Source organism: Budorcas taxicolor, chromosome 15 (genome assembly GCF_023091745.1).
Source record: "Budorcas taxicolor isolate Tak-1 chromosome 15, Takin1.1, whole genome shotgun sequence".
Lineage (NCBI taxonomy): Eukaryota > Metazoa > Chordata > Mammalia > Artiodactyla > Bovidae > Budorcas > Budorcas taxicolor.
The window spans coordinates 49894074-49903248 of record NC_068924.1 but is presented as its reverse complement, the minus strand read 5'-3'; the positions used below and the strand labels follow the sequence as shown (position 1 = coordinate 49903248).

Genomic DNA, 9175 nt, shown 5'->3' with positions numbered 1-9175 from the left:
CCTTTTCCTATCTTCAAAGTCAGCAGTGTAGCATCTCCCTGTTTCTTTTTCCTTTCTCATATTGTTTTGTTTTCTGACCAAAGCTCTTGGGAAAGATTCTTCAATTTTAAGAACTTGTATAAATAGACTGGGCCCACCTGGGTGATCTAGGCTATGCTCACCATTTTAAGGTCTTTAAACTTAATCACATCTGCAAAGTCCCCTTTGCCCTGTAAGACATGTTCACAGGTTCTGGGACTAGCATATGAGCATCTTTGGGGAGCCTTTATTCTGCCTAGCACCCTTGTGTATGCTGGGAGTGTGCACTGGTGACTGTAAGTGCATGTTTGTGTCCCCTCAGCCTTGCCATCTCATACAGAGGGCCTCTCTTCCCACTTTTTGTTTTTGCTTTGATCAGAGTGAGGAAGCCTTAGTTATAGTAAGCAAATATGTGCAAATCCTCCATGCAAGTAGGGGCCTAGCTGGAGCACTATTACTGAGCAAGTTTCTGCGTGCTTATCAGAGAAAGTGCCTCCAGGATTCCTGGAGGGAAATGAGCTCTGGCAGCTGCTGGGAATTCAGGCAAGGGGCTGTCTGGCCGGGATCAGCCTGCCACAGGTGCAGACTCCTAGGGCTGACTTCTTGTCAGAATTGCTGCTGAATGCAAGTTCCTGTGCCCAATGCACAGTGAGGCCAAACAGCCCTGAAATGTTGGAGTTTGGAGCAGAGAAATGTTTAGTTCAGGGCCATGCAAGGAGAGTGGCTCAATGGGTGGCTCGTGCCCGCAAAAGCCCTGAACTCCCCGAAGGTTTTCAGCAAGGCATTTTTAAAGGCAACATGAGGCAGTGGCATGGTGGGTTGTTGCCAACTTCTTGGTGTAGGAATGGTGTTTTCTTTAGGCTGGCCCCTTAAGTCAGGTCACCATGTTCCTGTAAACCTCCAACAAGACAAATGTTATTCTCTGTTCTGCAAATTTTTATCTCCATATGAAGGGGAAAATGTTATATATACTCTTAAAGGCCAGAGCCTTGAGATTGGGCTATTCTGTAGATTTCAGGCTGTAGACAACATTCTTTGCTTTTTTAAAAAATTGAGATATATTTGACATATAACATATTCATACAAGATGTACAACATAATGATGCAATGTTTGTATGTACTGCAAAATCATCACCACAGTAAGTTCAGTCAACATTTGTCACCAAACATTCTTTTTCTTATGATAACATTTAAGAGCTACTTTTTAAGTAACTTTCAAATATACAATACAGTATTGTTAACTACAGTAACTATGTAATGCTGTAAAGTTTGTAAAATATGGCCTTCAAGAGCCTAATGATTTGCTTTATGCCTCCAAATTAGACCTGGGACTTCCAGGGGATGAGGACTCAGATATGACTCTGTGAGTCCCCATCACTAAGCACAGACTGGCTAATAAGGAAGCTTTGTAGAGCGAATGCAAGATTGACCTTGAGTTGTGGCTTCAGTTTGGAAAAGCCACTTCACTTTTCGGAACCTCATATTCCTCATATGCTAGCTAACTGGGAGCAGGATTTCCAGGACTGGGGTGAGAATAAGAGGAAATGACAGGTGTGAAAGCTCTTTAGAGACCAACTATCCCTTGGAAAACATAAAAGATGGTGATTGTGGTATTTTCCTCTGTCCTCTACTAGGACCAGCCATACTCCTCAAGGACCATGGAAGCAGCTCTCACTAGCACTGAATTCACATCACTCAGCTATAAACCATCCTGGATCCTGGAGAATTCTCTGCATAGAGCCATGGACTTATCACTCCAGCCTGTGGCTTTGGGTTTATTTCTGACTGTTGGGAAATACCTATCTCCATCCTGCCTTCTGCTTTCAGCCCAGGCCCTGGTTTGTGTAAAACCCAATGAAGGAGCAGGTCACATCTGAAGACAGAAAGGGCCAGGTTGAATCCCTGAAAATTCAGTGGTTAAGAATCCACCTTTCAATGCAGGGGACGTGGGTGTGATCCCTGATCTGGGAACTAAGATCTCACATGCCCTACGACACAGCCAAAAAAAAAAAAAAAGAGAGAGAGAGAGAAAGGGTCTGCTCAGGTTAGCGCCTTCCAGGGACTCACACCAGAGCTGGAGACATGGCTTGGATATTACGCTAGAGAAAATGAAAGCGGGGGGATGGGGAAGGACTTGCCTGGGGTCTGCAGAAGTCAGTCATAGAGCCAAGATAAATCCCAGGATGCCTGACTCTCATCCCATCCACTCTATCTAATGGCCACCAAAGCCCTATGCCATCAGAGTCCCCCTAACATTCTTTCTCATCTCTTTCTATCCCTAGACACCTAGTTCACTGTAAAAATTTTCTCATTATTCTCCAATACATCATCTGATTTTAACTCCATGCATTAGCATGCAATATGCCTTTTTGTGCATCCCCTTCTCCAACTTGTCTAGCAGGTAAACTCCTATTCATCCCTTAAGGCCCATTCAAATGTTTCCTTTCCTCAAACAAAATCTAAACTCATTTTATCCAGAACCCATTCATCTCTCCTTCCTCTGCGCTCCTATAACACACTCCTTATACACTAATTTTAATGTTGACTACTGTCTCCTATAATTGTCTATAACTATCTTAGTTTTCACTAGACTGTATTTTTCTCTAGAACACGGATTATTTCTACTTCATCTCTTTGTCCTCAGGGTCTATCAAGGTGTCTAGAACTCAGCTGGCACTCAAACAATATTGATCAAACAGTGGAACAAGTGAAGGACCAGGAGGCGAATTTTTAACCTCTCAGAGTCTCTATTTATTTATTTGTCTGTACCTCGAGGCTTGCAGGATCCTGCAGTTCCCCAACCAGGGATTGAGCTCTTGGCAGTTAAAGCATGGAGTTCTAAGCACCGGACCATCAGGAAATTCCCTTAGAGTCTTAGTTTATCATCCTTGAAATGAAATGAAAAAAAGTCAAACACTTGGCAAGGATAAATAGTGGATAATGAATGTAAAGCAAATGGCACCATCGTTGACTCAGTTTCCTGAGCTGAAAATAGGGTATCACATCAAATTTCCACTCCTCCTTCTCCTTTTCCCCCTTCCCCTAGCCACCATGGCTTGTTGACCTGGCTGAGGATCTAGGTAAGAAACTGTCTGTTAGTGGGGAATTTCCATCAGACCAGAGCCATCAGGAAGGCTGGAGGTAACAAGTGCCAGGCATGGGGACCTTGTAACTAAATTAAGAAGCAGAAGGAGCAACTGATGGGAACACTGAAGGAGAGATAAGGGATCGAAAAGAAGGGAGAGGTCAGATTGGGTTCTGAGGATTTAGAAACCACTCAGTGTCTGCCCTCAAGAAGCTCATGGTCTGCTGAGGAAACAGAAATAATTTTATACAGAACCCCAGTACAGTGCAGCAGTACCTCCTCCCGATACCCCTTTCTTTACTTGGCTTCCAGGATGCCACCCAACTTACCTGGGTTTCTGCTTATCATTTTGGCCCTTCTCAGTCTAGTTTTCTGCTTTTCCTAGTTTCCTCAAAATTCTGAATTTTGAAGGAAATGTTCTTTTATCTACACTCACTCCTTTGGTGGCTTTAAACACCAATCATGTGCTGATGACTCTTAAAACTGCTATTTCCAGTCTTGGTGTCTCCCTCCACCTTCAGAACTATTTCCCCTCCCACTCCCTCAACATCCCTAAAGGACATCTCAAACTCAAAAATGACTCCAGATGTTTCCCCCCAAATCAGCACCTCTCATGTCTTTTCCTGCTTCTGCCACTATCCCCAACTGAATTTCTCTTTATAAAATTGCCAGAGTAACTCTATTAAAATGTAATCAGTTGTGTGGATCCTCTGCTCATAACCCTTCAAGGGATCCTGAACATGGGGTAAAAGCCAAAGTGCTATTGTGATCTGTGAAGCTGTCCTCTCTGGCTCCTATCCCTATCCTCATCTTCTCCCCTTCTCTCCATGAAACACTACGCTCCAGCCATTGGAGGCTCTTTGCACTTGCTCTTGCCTTGATGCTCTTCCGTAAATATCAGAACAGTGCCCGTCTTTTTTTCTTCAGAACTTTTACTCAAGTCACCTTCCCAGTAAGGTTTTCCTTGACCCTCTAAGATAAAACATCTCCTCTATCAACATTTTATTCCCACTTCTCTGATTTATTTTTTCTCCTTAATATTTACTGCAATCTTAAAACTATATCTTTTTATTTCTCTCATTAAAATGAAAGCACCGTGAGTCATGATTTTGTTATTGTTGTTTTGTTCACTATTGTACATTCTTTACTTAGAATAATGACAGGCATATAATAAGGTACTCGGTAGATACTGGTTGAATGAATGCAAAAAAAAAAAAAAGGTGGACCTTTCCAAGAGGCAAATTTTACTCTTTAATGAAAAACTTTATAACAACCAGAACTGCTTGGAAACAATGTAAGTCCGTATGCACAGTACACTAACTCTTAAATATGTTATCTCATCAAATTCTCACATCAGTCCAAGGTAGGAAGAAGCCTGGGCAGAAGAGGAAACGGAGTCCAGACATGGAAAAAGGATTTGTTAAAAGGCACACATTGGGTCAAGGCAGTAGTGAAATGATGGATGATTGGTGGCCTTGAAATGGGCTGGTGCGTGATGGAGCTTAATGGGCACTGGGTTTGAAGGACTTCCGCTGCCAGAATGTATTATGATTTCTGAAGGGGAAGCTGAGTCAGACAGGTTAGAATGAAGGCATCAGCAAAGGAGTGGGAGAGATGTGACAAGGCTGACCCCTAAGCGGATTTAGCCCAGACCTGGAGAGGGCAGCTCAATTCCCCAGTAGCAGAATGCTGCGCCTGAGACTGAGTAAACACTCCAGCCCTTACAAAATCTGGAAGGCAGACCTGGAAAGGCAATTTTGAGACCAGTGAAAGGACTTCCCTGGTGGTCAGCGTTTCCAATGCAGAGAGCGCTGGTTGGATCCCTGGCCAGGGAACAAGATCCCACGTTCCCTGGGGCTGCCCCTTCCGCCCGCCCCCCACCCTCACCCCCCACCCTCACCCCCCACCCCCCAAAAAAGACCAGGGAGTCCACTGCAGGTTAGCAGAGTCTGGCTTCCCTACTTGACTCTGAGGTCTTTCAGGGCAGGGACCATGTTCCTAGATTTAGCTCCCGCTTCTAGCAGGGCCTGGAATACAGAATATAATAGGGACCCAAATATTTCCGTTGAAGGCATACATAAATGAATGTATGTACCAAAACGGGAAACTGAAGGACAGAAAGGACAGACAGGAACGGCGAGGGGTAAAATCACCCAGCGATTCTGAGGCAGAAGTAGACTAATTTTCCTGGTACGCAGCACAACAAATAGTCCTAGTACTAACGCTGGTCGCTGCCAGCTATTTTTCAGCAGGGATTGGCCAGCAAATACGGCCTGGGGAGAGAGAGGCGGGGCTACACGGGTACAGAGCTGGCGCGCCAAATTTCCACCCAGCACGTGACCGACGTATGGAACGTCACTTCCACTCTGGCGGGGCGGGAGCGGGAAACAAAAGAAGAGCAAACACGCATGCGTTTGGTGTGTCCCCGGTTCTGGCGGGCTCTTCCGGTCAGGCAGAAATAAGTGCTTCCGGGTCGTCGCCGGCTGCCGCCTCCCGGCGCGGTAAGTACAGAAGCTAGGCTGCGGCTCCTGACTCCTCGTCCCTCCTTCCCTCCCTACCCCAGAGAAACCCTATTCTCCTGATCCGACTCCTCTGGAGCTGCCTGCTCACACTCCCCTTAACATTAAAGCGCGCCAACTCATTGGCCGCTTCCTCGAGAGTAAGCCCCACCCCGTCACACAAGACCCGTCACTCATTGGTACCACTTCCAGTCACTCAGCATTTCTTCCAGTTAGTTGGCCTTACCCTCCTTTCGCGATTAGCGACCCTATAAGGGCAAATGCCTGTCCGAATCCCGCCCCTGCCTTCTTGTTGGTCAATTCCACGATTATTATAATAATAAGCAGAGAATGGGTGGTGGTTTTACGACGATGGGTTGGTCTTTCGGAGCCGCGTTCTTTGGCCGTTCAGTACTTTGGGGGGAGGGGGAGGGGTGTCTTGGATCCTGTTAGAAGCGCCGGGAAGCTGCGGTACACGGAAGGGCAGGAGCTAGCCCTGGATTGGTCAAATAAATTAGGGCAAGAACAGAATTAGACATAGATGCTTTTCTCTTCATCTCTCGTGCCTGGCCTGGATCTACTCCCCGCAAGCGTTCCCCCCAGTTTACCGTGTGACCTAGAGCCAGTCGTTGCCTGTGCTGGGCCTCAGTTTTTCTGTGAGCTGATAAGTTTTAATTCAGATTCTCTGGGACCTTCCTTGTCAGCTCCCTCAGCCGCTTAAGCCGAGCTGAGTTTATGTATCCTCTCACATGTTAGTTCATCTATTCAGTCTTTCATCTACTTACTTACTCATGCCTTTAGAATGTCTTACTGACACGTGGTAACACCTCCCTTCCCTGCCCCCCAATTTGGCTGTGGTTCATTATAGAGGTGGTTCGTGTCCTAAATTTCTGACACTGGGTAGGTGTGGGCTAGGTCAGCATGGAGGAGCAAAAAGTAGGTCTGGTGTTTGGAGGGGGTAGAGGTAGTTTCAGTAGAGTCCTGCCATCTTTAATTTTGAATTTTGTAATGCCAGTCTGCATTCTGGTTTCCTCTCTCTACATTTGGCTTCCATTCTCTTCCTTTGTTGAACAGCTTACAAACAGCTTTACTTATCCATAAAGTAAATCACTAATTGTTAGAATAATGGTGAAGTGAAGTCGCTCAGTCGTGTCCGACTCATTGCGACCTCATGGACTGTAGCCCCGCAGGCTCCTCGGTCCGTGGGATTTTCCAGGCATGAATACTGGAGTGGGTTGCTATTTCCTTCTCCAACAATAATGATGAGGGTGGTATAATTGTTATTGTCCCATGTTACAGATGAGGAGGCTGAGGCTCAGAGGTTAAGTGACTTGGCGGAGGTCAAATAGCTAGTAAGCGGTGGAGCCAGGACTCAAACCCAGGTCTGTCTGATTCCCACAGGGTAGGAGTGCGTCTCTGCTACTGTCCACTCCATCCAATCCCCAAGTCAAAATGTCAGCAAATAAAATCTAAAACCACACACATCTGAGAGAGCTGGATTCACCTGACCCTTTCCCTCAGTCTAGGAGCCATGTCCACCTTGTTCCCCTCACTCTTCCCCCGTGTGACTGAGACACTGTGGTTTAATTTGGATCGACCCTGTGTGGAGGAGACAGAGCTGCAGCAGCAAGAACAGCAGCATCAGGCCTGGGTGAGTGAGAACCTAGCACAGCAGGGGCGCTTCAGTCACGCTCCCCATCCCCCTTCTCTGGCCTTAACCTGGCCCTACGCTGCAGATCTGCCCTGGGGGAGGTTTTTGTCCTGAGCTGGGGACCTAGGTTCTCACCTTTGTGTTACCCTAATTTGCTGAAGACTCTGGGACCTCTAGGCCAGATCAGAGCCCAGGCTCTTTTCCCTACAACACAGGAAGTATTTTTTGACTGTCTATCGAGGACCTTGCAGATGTCATGTTCTAGGCTGGTAGTGTCACTTCATCCTCACCATAATCTTATAAGGAAACCAAAGACCAGAGAGTTTACATAGCTAGATCAAATTCATTAAGTAAGTGGCAGATGACAGGAAAGAGACTGAATCTTCCTGAGAGTCGTAAGGAAGCTTCTCCTCCACACTTGGGGGTCTTCTTGGGGGCAGGGCAGGTGAGTGCCATGCCTTTGACTGCCCTGCTTGGGCCTCAGCCTTGCTCTCCTCCCTGTTTGGCCACAGCTCCAGAGCATTGCAGAGAAAGACAACAACCTGGTACCTATTGGCAAGCCGGCCTCAGAGGTGAGTGGCTCCAGCAGGTGGGGCCTATGTGGGGCTCAGGTGGACGGAAGCTCTGCTCTAATTCTGAAAGTCCTCAACTCTGGTGGAGGCCAGAAAGGGGTAAGAGAGAGGGTGGGTAGTGGGCCCAACACCAAGGTAGTGCACCAACCAGCTAGACTCGAGTGGGACAGGATCAGGGAGTGGAGCTCATTCACTGGCCCCAGAGAGAAGCTCCAAGTGGGCCAGTCCTTGAAGTGGCCCAGGCAGACCTATAGAACCTCCAGGCTCTTCCCTGCCTCAACAGCACTATGATGACGAGGAAGAGGAAGATGAAGACGACGACGAGGACAGTGAAGAGGACTCAGAGGATGATGAGGACATGCAGGACATGGATGAGATGAATGACTACAATGAGTCACCTGATGACGGAGAGGTCAATGAGGTAGGCAGGGGTGTAGCCAAGGGAACGGAAACCCTGGATCCTGCCAGGGGCAGGACCTGGGACTGGGGCTGGCTGGGTGGCTGAGGCCCTTCCCCACCCACACCCAGCCTCCTCTGCAGGTGGACATGGAAGGCAACGAACAGGATCAGGACCAGTGGATGATCTAGGTAGACAAGAAAAGGTGGTCTCAAGAAAAGGGGTCCGAGGATGGCCCTGGACTCCCTGCAGAACCAGCTGATCACCCACCCCCATGGCCCACCCCAGTGCCTGAATGCTCATCCTCAGGCACTTCCTCAGCTGCTGCCAGGACCTGATCTTCTTGGTCCCTCCCAGGCCATCAGTCTGCCCTTGAATCCCCAGGGCCTAAGCCCAGCCCACTCCTTTCTAGCCAGCATCTCACCCCTTGTTTGTCAGATCTAGTCTCTTTCTAACTTTCTTTAATAAAGACACAGGACTGATTTTTTTTCCCCATGTCTATTCCCTATTTCTTGGTGGAACCTAGAGGAGGAGTCCAGCATCTTCTCTTGAGCTTTGGGGAAAGGGTTTTCAAGGGACTTCAGGCAGATCTACCTGGCCATGTGGGCTGGGGCTAGGGAAGGCCATAGTAGCCCTGGCTGTCATCTGAGGCTCCACTGCCATTTCCTCTGGCCCAGCTTGCACCCAGCCATTCCTGCGAGGCCTCTAACTTAGTGTTTACTGTTTTCCTTTGATTCCACCCGAAATAGCATGGGGTTGGGGAGAGTCGGGGGCAGGTTCTCTGAGGCCCAGAACTGAGAGGCCCCTGGAACTCTCCTAGTCAACCTCCTTGGTGTTAGAACAGATTAAATCTCAAAACAGGGCAGAGACTCCCATGGAGTAACTCAGCAAATCAGTGACAGGGCTGGGTTGGGCGCTCAAGCTTCTTGCCTGTCAGTCCATGACTCTAGACTG

General features: G+C 47.7%; 1 protein-coding gene across 1 annotated transcript; it reads left to right on the top strand.

Annotated features, from left to right (window-relative positions):
- Positions 1-7122: 7122 nt before the first annotated feature.
- ANAPC15 (anaphase promoting complex subunit 15) lies at positions 7123-8716 on the top strand. The gene is made up of 4 exons (XM_052652243.1): positions 7123-7252; positions 7765-7824; positions 8108-8245; positions 8353-8716. Exons 1-4 carry the CDS (start codon positions 7133-7135, stop codon positions 8410-8412), a joined length of 378 nt encoding a protein of 125 aa, XP_052508203.1. The 5' UTR covers positions 7123-7132; the 3' UTR covers positions 8413-8716.
- The last annotated feature ends 459 nt before the right edge of the window (positions 8717-9175 follow it).